Source organism: Lepisma saccharinum, chromosome 26, assembly GCF_977018435.1.
Source record: "Lepisma saccharinum chromosome 26, izLepSacc3.1, whole genome shotgun sequence".
Taxonomy (NCBI): Eukaryota; Metazoa; Arthropoda; class Insecta; order Zygentoma; family Lepismatidae; genus Lepisma; species Lepisma saccharinum.
The window spans coordinates 26,052,840-26,071,955 of record NC_139254.1 but is presented as its reverse complement, the minus strand read 5'-3'; the positions used below and the strand labels follow the sequence as shown (position 1 = coordinate 26,071,955).

Genomic DNA, 19,116 nt, shown 5'->3' with positions numbered 1-19,116 from the left:
ATAGATTTTCACTACTTAAAAAAGGGAACTCAAAGCTTCGTAAGCCACATCATCAATGAAATGAGATTTACGAATGTTGCTACCCCCCACACACACACATTGAAATAGGTTTTCTGTGGCACAGGATCCATAAGTATATGTCGTAAACAACCAATATACGTATATATAGTGATATAGGGCAGGACTGAAACATGTTACGTTCGACGCTGAGGTCGCGAGTCGAACAACACACTGTTCTACTGCGAACACCAGGGCCGTAGCCAGCCAGGGGCATTGCCGTTACCCTCGTTTGGGGTGGGGGGGGGGGGCAAGTACTTGGATAAACGTGCCAACAACAACAATCACAATAATAGTAATAAAGTAGCATGAAAGGCATTATTATCCTCATAAATCATTCAAAAAGGGGGTAGAAGTCGGTTCTCACGCATTGTGTTGAAACAGAGGATTAGAAATATTTTTTTTTCAACACGTCAATTTCACATTAGCTAATAATGGAAAACAAGCACACATAAATGCATTCCGAATGTACATACATATGGCATGAAAAATTTCCATCTACAATATTTTCTTTTCACATGGAGTGACGTATTACATAATCAATTCATCCAACTCGTAACAAACCAACATTAATAGCAAATAATATCACGGGCCGCCATAGCATTCTCTGTTTTAAAACTTTTCTCACTTAGATCGTTCGGCGCTCAGGGCCGACTCCCGCTACCCCTTTTGCTACGGCATTGAACTTGATGAGACTGTATAATATTTTATAATATATTTCTACTTTCATAAAATTTGAAATCAAGGGGTTGCAATTACCCCTCCATTCCCCCTCTGCAGGTGCCCTTGGCCGTCTGGAAGGAAAATGCAAGAACAATATGAAAATTAATTCCATCTTGAGTACCCTTTAGCCCTGCTACTCTTTAATTCTGCCAGTCTGTTTTTTTCTTGTACTTTAATGTTTGACCCCCACAATGTTTTTATGTTTGACCCCCCCCCCTCCGCTAGACTTAATTTCCGTCCAAGGTTGTGAGCAATGCACCCTGCCCCTCTGGTTGCGCCACTGCGTACCTGGTTAAGGCACCATGCAATGAAGAACAATTAGTTTTCAGTGAGGAGATTTTTGTTTGCTCGTTCATTCATTTAGATAAATGAAGCTGTAATATTGCGTGCAATTCCTGGCAATAAGATAAAAACTGCTTACGCTGAACCGAAATCGCTAAGTATATAAATTCTCCTTGGAGGAGAGAGCTCCTCATATGACTTCGTAGGATTTAGGAGCTACGTAAGTAGGCAACACTGGCTGCAGCCGTCCACGTGGTGATGAAACACCTGGAGCGACACGCTGCCGGAGGGCTGTTTCCTTCCAGCAGGTTTTGCAGGCGCCCGGGTCTTGTTGAATGCCCAGTTACCTTGTAAGCGCAGAGCGCCTTGAAGACCAAGAACCCGGGTAAAGACGCAAGTCGACTCGTTGCCGTGGGCAGGCGAGCAGGTATACCTGTCCTCGCGGGCAAGCGGGCAGTGGGTAGGTAAAAGGCAGACTATGCAGGCCTCTAGCTAGAGGTCGCACAGAACGACAGTTTCACAAACAGTGCAAGACAACCTGCGAGCAGCTCTCAGAAGAAGGCGACGACATTTTATGCATAACCCACCCATGATTCTGCATGACAATTCTCGGGCGCATACAGCAGGAGTTGTGGCTGATTTGTTCCAACCCCCATACTTTCCGGATTTAAGTCCTTGCGACTTCGACCTAATCCCTAAGATGAAGGAACCACTTTGTGAGATTCGCTTCCGAACAGTTAGACACTCTTCTGGCAGTAAATTGCTCTCCTCACACTATCAACAGATTAGGAAGTGCCAACGGCATCCGACGGCATCCACATCGCTGTCAACACGTTGGGGACTACATCGAAGGCCTCTAAAACTTAGAACCATGTATGTATACTATGTGTCTAGAAAATAAATAGTTGCCACTACTAAAAAATCAGCCCTTGTATATATATATATATATATATATATATATATATATATATATATATATATATATATATATAGTATTTTTATCAATAAAATGCTCACTTCAAAAGAATACAATTGATACTATGAGGATAGTAATTGCTTTTTATACAGACAGTAGAGAGGCAGCACTTCGTTCCTACACGTCAGCAAAAATTCGATGCGACTGGTGTTATGTTACATCCGGTTGTAGCGGTGTGCGAGCGATTTTATTGTTGAGTCAGCAGAACGTGTCTGATCAAGTTGAAGACATCGGAAGCGGTGGGGAAGGGGGTCAATGGATTTGTCACGTTGTTTCTTGATGTATGCTAACCTAACACGTGCGTATGTTTGTGTGTGTGTCTGTGTGTGTATGTCTGTGGAGGAAATGCGCGCGCAAACATTGCGTATGATGCAAACACATGAAGAAATGATTTAAAGATGACGCCGAATTTTGCTGTACCCCGAAAGCTTAGCGGCTAAGGTTATTGCTCTGTAAAACAACAGGCGTCGAGGATTCGATTCCTGGTAGAGTCAATATTGATTGATTGATAGATTGAGTTAGTTTTTTTTAAGTCCACTTTATGCACGGCAAGACTAATCAGGACTGGACCTACAGTTGAAAAGTGGTGATTCGGACCACTATGTGCCTCCACCGAGTATCGAACCTGGGACCCCTTGATTACAAGTCGACGATGTCAATATTGAATGATTTCAATTAGCCTGTGTGTACATAAAGCCAACAAAATGGTTGAGTTCGAAAATCGAGTTGGGTTAGTGGTTAATGTTGTCACCTGGCAATGAAGAGGTTGCGGGTTCGATTTTCTAGGTAGTTAAATGAGGCCAATTGTTTTGTCCCGCCATTATAGGTCCCGATTAGTCCATCTGTGCATAAATAGTATTTGAATAAAATCAATATGGCGGCCGCGTTTTGTGTTTAGCGGCGGCGGCGGCGGCGGCGGCGCGGCGCGGAGGGTGTTTTTTATTCCGCGGGATGTTTTAACCAAGTGGTTGAGGGTTCGATTCCCAATGTTGGTGAAAATTGGATATTCAATTGTATTTGTTTAAAAGTTCCGATTAGCTTTTTTGTGCACAAAGATAAAATGAACTAATTGGAAATAGGATGTTTATGCTGTGATGAAAAGATCCCGGGGTTCGATTCACAATGTCAAATTGGCTGATAATGATGTTGTTTTTAAAATAATAAAAAAAAAAGTGTATTGAGTCCCCATTAGTATTTATGCAGGAACAAATATTAAAAATCAAAACAAATTGCTTTTTGATTACAACGCAAAGATAAATTAGAATCTGTTGTTTTGCCGTGTGGGGCCCCAGTACCGATTAGCTTAAATGCATAAAGAGTAGGTAAAATAAGCAAGATGGCCGTCACTATTGTTTTGTGATCAAAGAGGAGTCACAGGTTCGATTCAATCAAAGGAGGCAACATTCTATGTTTCAATTCCATGTAAAAGTCTAAAGTTATGTTTCGATTAACCTCAATGCATAAAGAGGAATTAAACAAAAAACAAGCAAAATGGCGACAGATGTGATAAAAGAAAAATTGAATTAGTTTTTTTATAGTGACAAGAAAAAATAGCGAATCACTGTTAGAAATAGAATGAAAATAAAGATACTTGCCTTTGCGTGTCCAGCGCTGTGCAGAAAAGCTCTCATGTTTTATCTCCGACAAGTCCACAATACACAATTTTTTTTTATTGTATAGTTAATTATTAATGTTGTTATTAACACAGATTCTTACCAGTGTGAAGAAAAGCTCTCATGCTTGATCTCCGACAAGTCCACAATACACACTTTTTCATTATATAGTTAATTATTAATGTTGTTATTAACACCGATTTTTACCAGTGTGAAGAAAAGCTCTCATGCTTTATCTTCGACAAGTCCACAATACACACTTTTTATTATATAGTTAATTATTAATGTTGTTATTAACGATTGTTACCAGTAAAAATATAAACCATGAGGATTTTTAAAGGGGTGATAAGTGAAAAAAAAGCCAAGACATATATTTTATCCCTGTTTATTACCAATATTTACAAAATTCAAAAGAGCCGCACACACACACACACACATACATATGAAAAATGTTTATATTGTGACACCAGATTATCAGCATGTTATTTAACAAGTTTTTATTCTTCAAGTTTGTTCACTCACCCACATAAGGAATTGTGTCACTATCATATCCATTTTCTGCTGCAACCACTGAATTAAAATGTTTCACTATTTTTTCCACAAGCATGTTCTCGCAAAAAACAAACACTTCTTTGGAAAGTCTTTTTGCGTCGATGTTTTGTATAGACAAAGGCTCAGGTTTTGTACAAGCATGTAGATGGGAAAGCACAAACTTCTCCTTATTACATGCATGGACAGGGGGAATATCTGTGCAACCGAAACATTGTTCGCGAAGGTCGAGAATGCAAGATTCCACAGAGTTTCCAAAATATGATTTCAGATACGGCGACACTGTTTCACACATAACTTTCGCATGCTCGATGCACACAAATATGTTCATAAAGTTCCGCCACGAACTTTCTGCGATGAACACTATCTCCAGGGAACCGTAAGCTGGTTTCTTCCTTATAATGATCTGACGGCGATTGTACAGTGTGGTTATCAGCAATTCATGTTGCTCACTTAGTGGGTAGGAAACACGAGGCTGCTCACCTGGAATAGCGATGTAATTGTCGATTACTGGAAACAATTCCTGAAGAGCGTGTAGTTCAACACCGGCCGCCCCGCTTCTGTGTAGCCTGACCACAGGTTGGAAATCCAGATGAGAGGAAAGTCCGATTAAGATAACCTTTGTTTTCGAAGCATTCAAATAGTAGACGTGATCAAATAATATCGACTGACGTATAAGACTAGTTACTTGTTTTTGTTCTTCAGGTAAATGCTGATCGCTCTCTTTCTGAAGAACCCACTTGAAATTAGTGTACGGTTGAAATCTTTTTTTCAGCGGCATCGAAATAGAGGATTCCATGACTAAGAACTGCGAGATACTGCATGTCGCAGCGTGCAGGTATACATTTGAAGAAATGCGTGGGTGTGTTTTTGAGACGCATGCGCGCGTAGCAAACCAAGCATGTGCTGGACAAAAAAGGTGGAGGGGGCGGGGCCTTACAAAGATCAATGGTGAGAGAAAAATCAGCAGAATATCATAAACGTCATATTGAGGAAATATTGGATAACAAATATTAATTAATTTAATTAAAGCATCAACCGCATTGTCGATCTGAAATTAGGTTTATAGACAGGGGGCAAAATGGAAAATATCGACGATGTTCTAGTATTGGATTGTTTCTGTATTTCCATCGGTATAATCCTCCACCACATTTGAAGCATACTGTTTTATCCTCTTTTTGAATGTAAAATAATCCTGCTTCGGACAGAGCTTCTACAAACGGGAATTCTTTTGATTGCCAGTTTCTGAAAGAGGACAATCTAGCATTGAAAGATCCCATCTCTGGATATTGCGTCATTGTTCTGTAAAGACACAAAACAAGATAAATATTATAAGTCAGCTGTTGTAAACTGTAACGCTACAAAATTATTAATATACTATTAGGACTATATGTAATTTGTATAAAATTTCAAACAGTATTTACTGTCAATATTTTCTACTATACGTACCGAGTATTATAAATTTAATTTACGAGTCAGCAAATAAGTTGTTATAATATTGTCGTTTTTTATCGGTACTGGGAATAAAATTTTAAATTTATGCATGGGTTTACCAGAGGCTCTATGGAATAAATACAGAAAACAGTAATGCCCACAGTACACAGACCCGTAACTTTGTATCTGATGAGTGTTGTACGTATAGAATTTAGAGTTACTTTCCAAAAATCGCAAATGGTTATGCACATGTGGAGGTTTTCCGTAACTATCAAAAAATTCCCCCCGGGAGTTACTGTCTATGTAAATTGCTACCCAGTGCTTCCCGGGGCTATCTTTGGAGTCTGTATTTACAATCAACGCTGCTGGTAGTTCCACATGTACAGGTAATTCATTAGCTGCGAAAACCCCCACATGATGATTGTCAAAGGCTCTATTTGATATTAACCCGTGAAGCAAATTTATAGTCGACAGCATTGCAAATTTTATAAAAGATGCATATTACAATGCCACCGCTGAACCCCATGGATATTTGCTGTTTGATCTGAAGCAGAACACTCCGGAAGAAGTACGTTTTCGGTCGCGGATATTTCCCGACGATGATATCAATTATGTATATATTCCTACAAAAAAAGCAAGCATAATCACTAGTCGTTTATTCTGTCATCATGGCTCCAAGAGTGAAACACGCTAAAGTGCTCCAAGTTTTGTCGGATGCTAAACCAGCTCTTCGCACAGCGATATTACAAGCTGCTGATTCTTCCTTAGTTAATTCAATCTGTGAGTGTTGTTACAATGTTCTAAAAGGGAATGTTCCTCTTTCAACACCTCAGAAAACAAGATTGAGCCGGTACAAGAAGGTGATACGTAATTTCTCTGCCAAAGGACACTCTACAAAGCAGAAGAAACAGATACTAGTGCAACACGGAGGATTTCTACCTGCGTTATTAGCCCCTTTAATAGGAGGTGTGTTATCAAGTTTATTTAAGTGAAAAAAAAATGTGAACATGGAGCATGCCAAAAAAATGGTTATAATACCTCAAGAATTTATGGATAACATAAGACATCCTGTTATGTCTGCACCGCCTACATCCTTATCGCAATTGGATCAGGATATGCAAGTAATTTTGAATCTCAAAGGTCTTTCGGATGATGAAAAATGGAATCGTTACAGCATTGTGCTCCAAAAATTTCTGTCTATTACTCGAAAACAAAGACAACCTGTGTCGCTACTGATTACAGAATCTACTGAGAAGTTGACTGATATGAAAGAAGAAATTCTAGCTGCTACACCTAGCATGTATCGTAGAAAAGCCGCACTGTTGTATGAACGTCTTTTACATAATAGTAATATTGATTGGGATAAATATGGGACAGTTTTTATTAACAATAATAAAATTGAAGGCTCAAATATTGTCGATCTAGTATCGGATATAATTCGACCACGAAAAACAAGCAATCCTGTTGGATGGCAACTGTTCAATAGAGCTCTGGCGTTATCTAATATTCCTCAAGAATATATTGGAAACCCCCGGAGACAGGAGTTTATTCAACAGATTGTTTTTGGCAACCCCGGACGCCATGTTCCGCTGTCCGGAGCTAACCAAGAAGAGGCACAAGAATTAACAGAAGCAGAAGAAGAAGAAGAAGAAAAGGAACCAATTTATTTTGTATCATCAGTTCCAGGGCATAAACGTAAACGTACTGTTCCAGTTTGGTCAAGATACAAACCATGAGCGAAAAAATATTAGAGAATATCTGGTACAATCCATCTCATCCAGCATCCTATTCTACAGCTTCAACACTATGGAAAGCTGTAAAAAATCCATACCATTGCCAGCAATCAAACATTGGTTGACAAAGCAAACTGCATACACTTTGCATAGACCTGTAAAGCGTCGATTTCCGAGAAACTTTTATTTTGTGCATAATATCGATGACCAATTCCAGGCTGACTTGAATGACATGCAGAGTTTGCGGAATCACAACAAAGGGTACAGATATATACTCACAGTTATCGATATTTTTAGCAGGCATGCTTGGGCTGTCCCTGTAAAAAATAAAACTGGTGTATGTATAAAAAAGGCTTTCCAGCAAATTTTCAAACAAAGCAAAAGAAAACCTTTGAAATTACAAACTGACAAAGGGCGTGAGTTTACCAACAGTATTGTGCAGGAATATCTCAAAAACAACATGTAATTTATTTTACAACAAAGAATCCTGATATTAAAGCTAGTATTGTTGAAAGATTCAACAGAACTTTAAAGGAACGCATGTGGAAGTATTTTACTAAGCAAAGAACCAGCTGTTATGTTAATGTACTCCCAAAGCTTTTCACAGCTTATAATCATAAAATTCACTCGAGTATTAAAATGGCACCAGCAGATGTTACTCCTGAGAAGGTTTTGAAAGTATGGCACAATATGTATGACAAAAAACTCAAATCTGATTCATCTCCACTATTGTCATTGAAGATGCCATTCAAAATAGGAGATACAGTGGGAATAACAAAAACAAAAAAACGCTTTGACAAAGGTTACATGGAAATTGGACAAGAGAAATATTTGTGGTGGAACGTATTTTGAAAAGAAATCCTCAAGTGTATGAATTAAAAGATCTACAAGGACATAAAATCGATGGAACATTTTATACGGAAGAGTTGCAACTGGTCCGCTTACCGGATATGCGTGAAATTGATAAAATCCTTGCGACCAAAGGTAAAGGAGCCAGTAAAAAGTTGTTAGTTCATTGGAAAGGTTACTCCAGATTATTTGACAGTTGGATTAGCGCATCGTCCTTGGAGTCAAACAGAGAGAGAGAGGCATAAATTTTTGTAGGTATTCTCATGAGTGGTACAAATAACCTTCATAACACATCATGAGAAAAGCAAACGCTTTCTACCTTACTTTGCCTAGTAACAGTTCCATGAAATATTTCCCGAGTAATACTCTAACTAATTACACCACAAAGCTTCAGAACCGTGTGGAGTTGGACACCAACAAATGGGAGATGGCATTGGTAGAAGTGCATTATCCTTATTCAATACTAAACATTACAAGATTTAACAACTATATTCAATATAAATCTATGGATGATGTCAAATGGAACGAACTTCGAATATCCGAAGGCTATTACGCATCTATAAACAGCATTGTTGCAGAAATCAATAAATATTCTGAAACATTAAATTTTAGTCTCCGAAATCATCCTGCGTACAAACATGTGACTGTTGATATATCTACCAAGCAGAGAAACATAATTGTACGATTGTCACCTCAACTGGCACGGATATTAGGTTTTAAACCGACCGATGATCTATCAGAAGTAAAAATTGGACGCTCGCCTCCAAATGTTGTGAGAGAAATTCCTTCCCAGATGTATATTTGCGCAGATATTGCGGAATCACATATCGTGGGAGATGCTGTCGCCCTTCTATTACGTATTATAAACATTAATCCTATGGAACATACTTTTGGAAGTGATGGTGTGCAAATTTTCGATTCACCACATTACATCCCAGTGCAGAAACATAATTTCGAACAAATAGAAATTGACTTAAGGGATAGCACTGGTGCACACATCCCATTCTCCTTCGGACTAGTGTGTTTGAAACTTCATTTTAGACGTTGTGGTGAAAAGCTCTGATTAGGAATGACCCATATTTTCAATACTACCATCAACAAGCTGGATCTGGTGTGGGTAACATATATTACGGTGCTGCCTATCAAAAAGGACATGGCATTGGAAGTTTTCTTGGAGGACTTTTTCGGTCAGCTTTGCCTCTTATCAAGAAAGGAGCGAAAGCTGTAGGGAAAGAAATGTTAAAAACAGGGGTAAATGTGTTAGGTGATGTTGTAGACAAAACACCCCTAAAACAGTCACTACAATCCAGAATTTCGGATGCCAGATCAAATCTTAAAAGAAAAGCTGAAACAAAGCTAAAGGAAATGATTGGTTCAGGTTATCAGGGGCATAAACATTTCAAAAGGAATCACTCTGCTTCGGGACAGCGAACTGGAAGGACCGCTCAGAGAAAGAAGAGATCCAGTGCCAATAAAAACACCAAGAAAACAACCAAACGCAACCGTAAGAAAATTCAAATAACATCAGATATTTTTGATTAGATATGGCGCTAATTAGGGAGAAATCATGTGAGTGTTTTAAAAGTGAATTGGATATTTTCTCGGTAAAACCTACTCAGACAAGCATCTTAGAACACCACACCATCGGATACAAACCTGTTAGTTCTCTGGCAGATAATGCCCCCACCGAGTTTGTAATACCTGGACATCGTGATGATTATATGGATTTAGCACACACAATGTTGAATATAGATGCCAGAATTGTAAAAGCGAATGGTCAGTTATTGCTACCCACAGATAAAACAATTGGGCCTGTCAATGATTTTCTCAATGCAATGTTCAGCGAAGTACATATCTACTTAAATAACAAACTCATCTCGTTTCCATCTCACATGCACCCATACAGGTCTTATTTTGAAAAAGCACTGAACTATGACATATCTGCAAAATCATCTCATCTCCAAAGTGCATTGTGGTACAAGGATACAGCAGGCGCTTTTGATAACGTTTCGGAAGACAACAAAGGCTTTACAAAACGTAACCAACTAACAAGACAGAGTAAAACATTTGATATGTTTGGTTACTTGCATTCTGATATTTTCAATCAAGAGAAATTTTTGATCAATGGAGTGGAAATGCGAATAAAACTGATTCCTTCGAAAAACACTTTCTGCTTGATGGGATTAGATGACAGTGAAGGCAAAGTGGAAATTCTGGATGCTACACTATATGTGAGAAAAGTATCGGTCAGTTCATCCATCAAACTTAGTTACAATCGCATATTGCAAAAACATACAGCAAAATACCCTCTAACAAGAGTACAACTTAAAGCTGTAACTATTCCAAAATATATTGTTTCAAAAACAATTGACAATGTGATACTTGGACGTCTTCCGAAACGATTAGTTGTGGGGTTTGTTACCAACGATGCATTCAACGGCACTCTGTCTACAAACCCATTCAATTTTCAACATTTCAATTACAACTTCTTTACTTTATATGGTGATGGAGTCCAAATTCCCGGCAAACCACTTCAACCAGACGTTGAAAACAACAAGTACATAACAGCATATCACACATTATTCTCTGGAACAGGGATACACTATATGGATGAAGGAAACAATATATCGCGTGAGGAATACCCCCAGGGATACGCATTACTTGTTTTCGATATAACACCAGACGCAGCTGCAAGTGCCATATCCCACTGCAGTCTTCAACGGCAAGGGGCTGTTAGCTTGGAAGTCCACTTCAAATCGGCTTTGGAATCTACTGTGACTTGTGTTATCTACTCTGAATTTGACGCTCTCATGGAAATTAATAATCAAAGAGATATTCATCTGGATTAATTGTATAACAAGGTGAGTTGCACAATATTACTATTTAGTGTCCAGCAATGCTGTCGACTTTAAATTTGCTTCACGGGTTAATATCAAATAGAGCCTTTGACAATCATCATGTGGGGGTTTTCGCAGCTAATGAATTACCTGTACATGTGGAACTACCAGCAGCGTTGATTGTAAATACAGACTCCAAAGATAGCCCCGGGAAGCACTGGGTAGCAATTTACATAGACAGTAACTCCCGGGGGGAATTTTTTGATAGTTACGGAAAACCTCCACATGTGCATAACCATTTGCGATTTTTGGAAAGTAACTCTAAATTCTATACGTACAACACTCATCAGATACAAAGTTACGGGTCTGTGTACTGTGGGCATTACTGTTTTCTGTATTTATTCCATAGAGCCTCTGGTAAACCCATGCATAAATTTAAAATTTTATTCCCAGTACCGATAAAAAACGACAATATTATAACAACTTATTTGCTGACTCGTAAATTAAATTTATAATACTCGGTACGTATAGTAGAAAATATTGACAGTAAATACTGTTTGAAATTTTATACAAATTACATATAGTCCTAATAGTATATTAATAATTTTGTAGCGTTACAGTTTACAACAGCTGACTTATAATATTTATCTTGTTTTGTGTCTTTACAGAACAATGACGCAATATCCAGAGATGGGATCTTTCAATGCTAGATTGTCCTCTTTCAGAAACTGGCAATCAAAAGAATTCCCGTTTGTAGAAGCTCTGTCCGAAGCAGGATTATTTTACATTCAAAAAGAGGATAAAACAGTATGCTTCAAATGTGGTGGAGGATTATACCGATGGAAATACAGAAACAATCCAATACTAGAACATCGTCGATATTTTCCATTTTGCCCCCTGTCTATAAACCTAATTTCAGATCGACAATGCGGTTGATGCTTTAATTAAATTAATTAATATTTGTTATCCAATATTTCCTCAATATGACGTTTATGATATTCTGCTGATTTTTCTCTCACCATTGATCTTTGTAAGGCCCCGCCCCCTCCACCTTTTTTGTCCAGCACATGCTTGGTTTGCTACGCGCGCATGCGTCTCAAAAACACACCCACGCATTTCTTCAAATGTATACCTGCACGCTGCGACATGCAGTATCTCGCAGTTCTTAGTCATGGAATCCTCTATTTCGATGCCGCTGAAAAAAAGATTTCAACCGTACACTAATTTCAAGTGGGTTCTTCAGAAAGAGAGCGATCAGCATTTACCTGAAGAACAAAAACAAGTAACTAGTCTTATACGTCAGTCGATATTATTTGATCACGTCTACTATTTGAATGCTTCGAAAACAAAGGTTATCTTAATCGGACTTTCCTCTCATCTGGATTTCCAACCTGTGGTCAGGCTACACAGAAGCGGGGCGGCCGGTGTTGAACTACACGCTCTTCAGGAATTGTTTCCAGTAATCGACAATTACATCGCTATTCCAGGTGAGCAGCCTCGTGTTTCCTACCCACTAAGTGAGCAACATGAATTGCTGATAACCACACTGTACAATCGCCGTCAGATCATTATAAGGAAGAAACCAGCTTACGGTTCCCTGGAGATAGTGTTCATCGCAGAAAGTTCGTGGCGGAACTTTATGAACATATTTGTGTGCATCGAGCATGCGAAAGTTATGTGTGAAACAGTGTCGCCGTATCTGAAATCATATTTTGGAAACTCTGTGGAATCTTGCATTCTCGACCTTCGCGAACAATGTTTCGGTTGCACAGATATTCCCCCTGTCCATGCATGTAATAAGGAGAAGTTTGTGCTTTCCCATCTACATGCTTGTACAAAACCTGAGCCTTTGTCTATACAAAACATCGACGCAAAAAGACTTTCCAAAGAAGTGTTTGTTTTTTGCGAGAACATGCTTGTGGAAAAAATAGTGAAACATTTTAATTCAGTGGTTGCAGCAGAAAATGGATATGATAGTGACACAATTCCTTATGTGGGTGAGTGAACAAACTTGAAGAATAAAAACTTGTTAAATAACATGCTGATAATCTGGTGTCACAATATAAACATTTTTCATATGTATGTGTGTGTGTGTGTGTGCGGCTCTTTTGAATTTTGTAAATATTGGTAATAAACAGGGATAAAATATGTCTTGGCTTTTTTTTCACTTATCACCCCTTTAAAAATCCTCATGGTTTATATTTTTACTGGTAACAATCGTTAATAACAACATTAATAATTAACTATATAATAAAAAGTGTGTATTGTGGACTTGTCGAAGATAAAGCATGAGAGCTTTTCTTCACACTGGTAAAAATCGGTGTTAATAACAACATTAATAATTAACTATATAATGAAAAAGTGTGTATTGTGGACTTGTCGGAGATCAAGCATGAGAGCTTTTCTTCACACTGGTAAGAATCTGTGTTAATAACAACATTAATAATTAACTATACAATAAAAAAAAATTGTGTATTGTGGACTTGTCGGAGATAAAACATGAGAGCTTTTCTGCACAGCGCTGGACACGCAAAGGCAAGTATCTTTATTTTCATTCTATTTCTAACAGTGATTCGCTATTTTTTCTTGTCACTATAAAAAAACTAATTCAATTTTTCTTTTATCACATCTGTCGCCATTTTGCTTGTTTTTTGTTTAATTCCTCTTTATGCATTGAGGTTAATCGAAACATAACTTTAGACTTTTACATGGAATTGAAACATAGAATGTTGCCTCCTTTGATTGAATCGAACCTGTGACTCCTCTTTGATCACAAAACAATAGTGACGGCCATCTTGCTTATTTTACCTACTCTTTATGCATTTAAGCTAATCGGTACTGGGGCCCCACACGGCAAAACAACAGATTCTAATTTATCTTTGCGTTGTAATCAAAAAGCAATTTGTTTTGATTTTTAATATTTGTTCCTGCATAAATACTAATGGGGACTCAACACACTTTTTTTTTATTATTTTAAAAACAACATCATTATCAGCCAATTTGACATTGTGAATCGAACCCCGGGATCTTTTCATCACAGCATAAACATCCTATTTCCAATTAGTTCATTTTATCTTTGTGCACAAAAAAGCTAATCGGAACTTTTAAACAAATACAATTGAATATCCAATTTTCACCAACATTGGGAATCGAACCCTCAACCACTTGGTTAAAACATCCCGCGGAATAAAAAACAACCCCCGCGCCGCGCCGCCGCCGCCGCCGCCGCCGCTAAACACAAAACGCGGCCGCCATATTGATTTTATTCAAATACTATTTATGCACAGATGGACTAATCGGGACCTATAATGGCGGGACAAAACAATTGGCCTCATTTAACTACCTAGAAAATCGAACCCCACGACCTCTTCATTACCAGGCGACAACATTAACCACTAACCCAAGGCCGCCATATTGATTTTATTCAATCACTATTTATGCACAGATGGACTAATCGGGACCTATAATGGCGGGACAAAACAATTGGCCTCATTTAACTACCTAGAAAATCGAACCCGCAACCTCTTCATTGCCAGGTGACAACATTAACCACTAACCCAACTCGATTTTCGAACTCAACCATTTTGTTGGCTTTATGTACACACAGGCTAATTGAAATCATTCAATATTGACATCGTCGACTTGTAATCAAGGGGTCCCAGGTTCGATACTCGGTGGAGGCACATAGTGGTCCGAATCACCACTTTTCAACTGTAGGTCCAGTCCTGATTAGTCTTGCCGTGCATAAAGTGGACTTAAAAAAAACTAACTCAATCTATCAATCAATCAATATTGACTCTACCAGGAATCGAACCCTCGACGCCTGTTGTTTTACAGAGCAATAACCTTAGCCGCTAAGCTTTCGGGGTACAGCAAAATTCGGCGTCATCTTTAAATCATTTCTTCATGTGTTTGCATCATACGCATTGGTTGCGCGCGCATTTCCTCCGCAGACATACACACACAGACACACACACAAACATACGCACGTGTTAAGTTAGCATACATCAAGAAACAACGTGACAAATCCATTGACCCCCCTCCCCCACCGCTTCCGATGTCTTCAACTTGATCAGACACGTTCTGCTGACTCAACAATAAAATCGCTCGTACACCGCTACAACCGGATGTAACATAACACCAGTCGCATCGAATTTTTGCTGACGCGTAGGAACGAAGTGCTGCCTCTCTACTACAGACACACATCCATACATACACACATACATACAGAAACACACACATCACACACAAGTACATTGTAACCACTTACCCAGGAGGCAAATATTTCACTACTTGTGAATTAATAGTGAAGCATAAGCCAAATTCTGTCATCACTCGCTCAAGTTTCATTTCTGCAGTAACAAATCCGCTTGGGCCGGGTTTTAAATCATAGGCGGCTATCTGAAATAAGAAAGAAAATAATAATCAGGGTATTCTTTATAAAGTTGTAAAAGTAACAGGACGTACAGGGTGTACATAAAGCCGCTTTTGGTGAAAAGAACCATACCCAAGTGCAGAGCTCTAGCTGGGAAAACCACATGCATGCACACCAGGGTATCTGTGTTACGTTGGTTTCATGACATAAGAAGATTAGTAAATCGAAGGACTCACATGAAAGCCAGTACTTGGTAGTACGGAAGGGGAGGTGGGTAAACCACAAACCTGGCTAGGGTGCGAAAATAACTACCTACGGGGCTGAGGTATAAACTACAAATAGTTAAATATGAAGCCTTACAATACGATTCTTAAGGCTGGTTTACATTGGCCGAGTAAACGGGAGAGTTACTGGCCTGTCTGCTCGACTCAACCCTTCCATGGCGAGTAGCTGTTTACACACTTTCAACTCCACTCTAGCAAAGTGGGATAGTGGGTGCAGCTCTTTTGTGCTCTTTTGACACAATGCACCCATTGACGTAGTTGACGTTTTAAAAATAAAGCTCTGAAACGGTTTAAACACCCTTTGTAAAAAGTATTATCATGGCACTAGCTCTTACAAGATATGTACATAAAGGTTAGTCACTATCCTGTGACATTATCAGTGATAGGTGTAAATATTGACTAAACACAGAAATCAAGTTACAAAGAGATTGAAAAATAACAATAAACATTTGTACAACGAGAAAGGTAATTGAAACAATAAATATTTGTACAAGAGCAAAGGACGTGTCAGTTGCGCCCTCCGAAGAAAACAAAATCTACGACGAGCTTCCTGGAAGGTTAAGATATTATGCGCATGGGTAGCCTGCTCGGTCACCCGACTTAAATCCAATAGAACATGTTTGCGATTCTCTAGGACAATGCATTGCATCACGCCAGAATCCACCATTCACTCTCCAGGAATTTAGCAATGCTCCACAAGAGAAATGGGCGTTATTGTCACAATATGACATTAGTGTCCTGATTCGCAGCATACGAAGTCACAGTTAGGCTATTGCTGCCAGCGGTGGTTACACACCATATTGAACAGACTTAACCGGTTTTGGGTTTTGTGTGTATACCATTAACAGAATGTGTGCATGTACACAAAAGTATTTCTACCCCCCACCCCCAAACGTCCTGTGGATAGAAGTGGTGTTTCTTTTGTTCTGGTTTATAAGGTACGTACATGCTAATTATGTGAAAAAAAATCAATGTTCATGTGTGTTTCCTGTACGTATGCATGTGTTGTTTTAATTTTGACCACTAGTGTACTTCCTGCTCAGTCTAATGATTACTTAGATTCCTATAAGCGGAGCACACTGACCAAACATATTCTTCTACAGTATTACCATTCTTCTTATTGTACCGCCCAGTCCTCACAGACGCTAATTCCCTCTCTTCGCCTCTTTTGAAGCAAAACGCTTCTTGAACTCTCTGCAGAAATCAGAGTAAGTGCGGAAATCGTTCTTATGGGAATAAAACCAGTGATATGCCGTTCCAGTTAACAAACGTTGAATAATTCCAAGCCTATATTGTTGAGGAATCTCTAGAATTTCAAGGTTAGTATTTAATTATTTTAAATATATTTCAGCTGATGTAGCTATAATATTGTCGTCAAACTTTCTCATAAAATTTATATCTGCCACCCTAGGAGTTTCACCAGTGTGTACAGTCCATGAAGGAGGCTCTCTTCCGTTTCTTCTGCTGCGAGAAGATGATTCACTGTCTGAAGAGCTGGATACGTTCATCTTCTTATATATCCCTTTCCTCTCGGTTCTTTCTTACTGCTTTGTGGCTTCATTTGAACAGATGCATGGACGTCCGCAGGATTTTTTCCAGGGAGGGGCGAGCAAGTTAATTTTTTTCAGGGGGAGCAAAGGACATATATTTTCCTCCAAAATAGTGATGCCCCTCAAAAAACACTGTTTCAGTCTGAAATTATCATGTTCCTTCAACGAATTTATAATAATTAACATAAATTACTGTGATTGAAATGAAATTATGTGTAAATTATATACTTTTTAGGTACATATTCATTTTCCAGAGGGGGGCGTGCCCCCCCTTGCTCCCCTTCCGGACGTCCATACAGATGGGAGAAAATGTCGATCTTCCAGAACCTTCATCTACACGGTGGATTCGAGAATGATCAGACTTCGTTTGGATCTGTAGCCTATTCAGCTGGGCAGAAATATGTGCAATTTCACTACAGATATGACCAACATCTGAGGAAAATTTGTCTTATCTATTTTCAACAGTTTTCACCCATTCTACGTCAGTATTTCTGTATCCTTCTGTTTCTTTTATATTCTCAGCAAGTTCCTCTGTCACTTTCTTCTTAATGGTATCTTCTGAGTTATCTTTAATGACAGTTGCCTGGTGATTTACCTTTACAAATACTTCATTCCTGAAATTAATATGTTCATCGGAAATTTCCTTACGGAAGTTTCCCTGCGATTGTTCAACCTCTTCTCTCAACAGGGCAATTTCTTTCTGCACGTTTGATTCCACTTGTTGAGACTTTGTTTCACAAGTCGGACGAAAGTTAACGATCTCTGTTTCGATGCTTTCTTTTATCTTCTGTTGATTTTCTGCCATTTTTAGAGTCAAATTCTCCAAAGCAGATTCTGTGAGCTTCTAGTAATCCTGTGAAAATTTCTCTTCTAAGAGCCGTTCCGCCTTTTTCACAAAGAAAAAGAAGTACATTTTACTTCTTAGCAAAATAAATACTTATGTGCATAAATCCATTGGAGTCAAAGAAATAACAGCTTCTTAAAACACAGTTTGATCACTATTTTAAAACTCCATAGCCCGAACTAAAGACAAAACACAGTCGTAATTCCTATGGCAACAGCTCTTACAAGATATGTACATAAAGGTCAGTCAATATCCTGTGACATCATCAGTGATAGGTTTAAATATTGACTAAACACAGAAATCAAGTTACAAAGAGATTAAAAAATAACAATAAACATTTGTACGAGAAAGGTAATTAGGAAAGAACAATATATATTTGTACAAGAGGAAAAGACGTGTCAATTACGAGATTATCAAAGTCTTACAAAGCACAGCAACGTTGCGCGGAAATAAACAAACATCTTAAACAAAATGGCAAAATAATTTAGAAGATAAAAAGAGAAAAATAAAAATTTACAAATAGAACATAGCACGGTTCTCCACTGCAACTCCAACATCTCGGGTTTATCATAATGTCGTGGTTATTTGAGACCCCACAGAGCGGCCACGTTGCTGAGAACGATGTGTTTCGTGATCAACTGCCCAGAATGGATAATAGATAATAAACCTTTTCCTACCCCCACAAAAATAGGCAATAGTTAGGCTGGAAAGTTCAATGAACTGACCGATCTCTAACTACGCACTGGTAATGATCAGGCTGGAAAGTTCATACGAACTAACCGATCACTTTGTTTCTTGTTTTTGCACTGGCACAGAATTTCACTGCCGCACCGTTTATATACGATTGCTCGATCCAGCTTCGTAACTTTAGCCACGTCACTCGAAACTTCCCGAGTACTCGCGAAGCTTGCCAAGTGCCAACGCTAATAGTCAAAAATGGTACCTGAACTTGTTACAAAAAAGAACATCAAATATTCAATGAGGTCCACGATGGGAAATACAAAAACGGC

The 19,116-nt window shown here is 38.6% G+C and overlaps 1 protein-coding gene across 1 annotated transcript in view; it reads right to left on the bottom strand.

Moving 5' to 3' along the window:
• The window catches only part of LOC145979599 (sodium channel protein Nach-like), a 121,888-nt gene that overhangs the window by 89,621 nt on the left and 13,151 nt on the right, over window positions 1–19,116 (bottom strand). Inside the window, exon 4 of the mRNA XM_083112565.1 lies at window positions 15,324–15,454. Within this exon, the coding sequence (XP_082968691.1) occupies window positions 15,324–15,454 (131 nt within the window). The remainder of the gene's footprint in view (window positions 1–15,323; window positions 15,455–19,116) is intronic.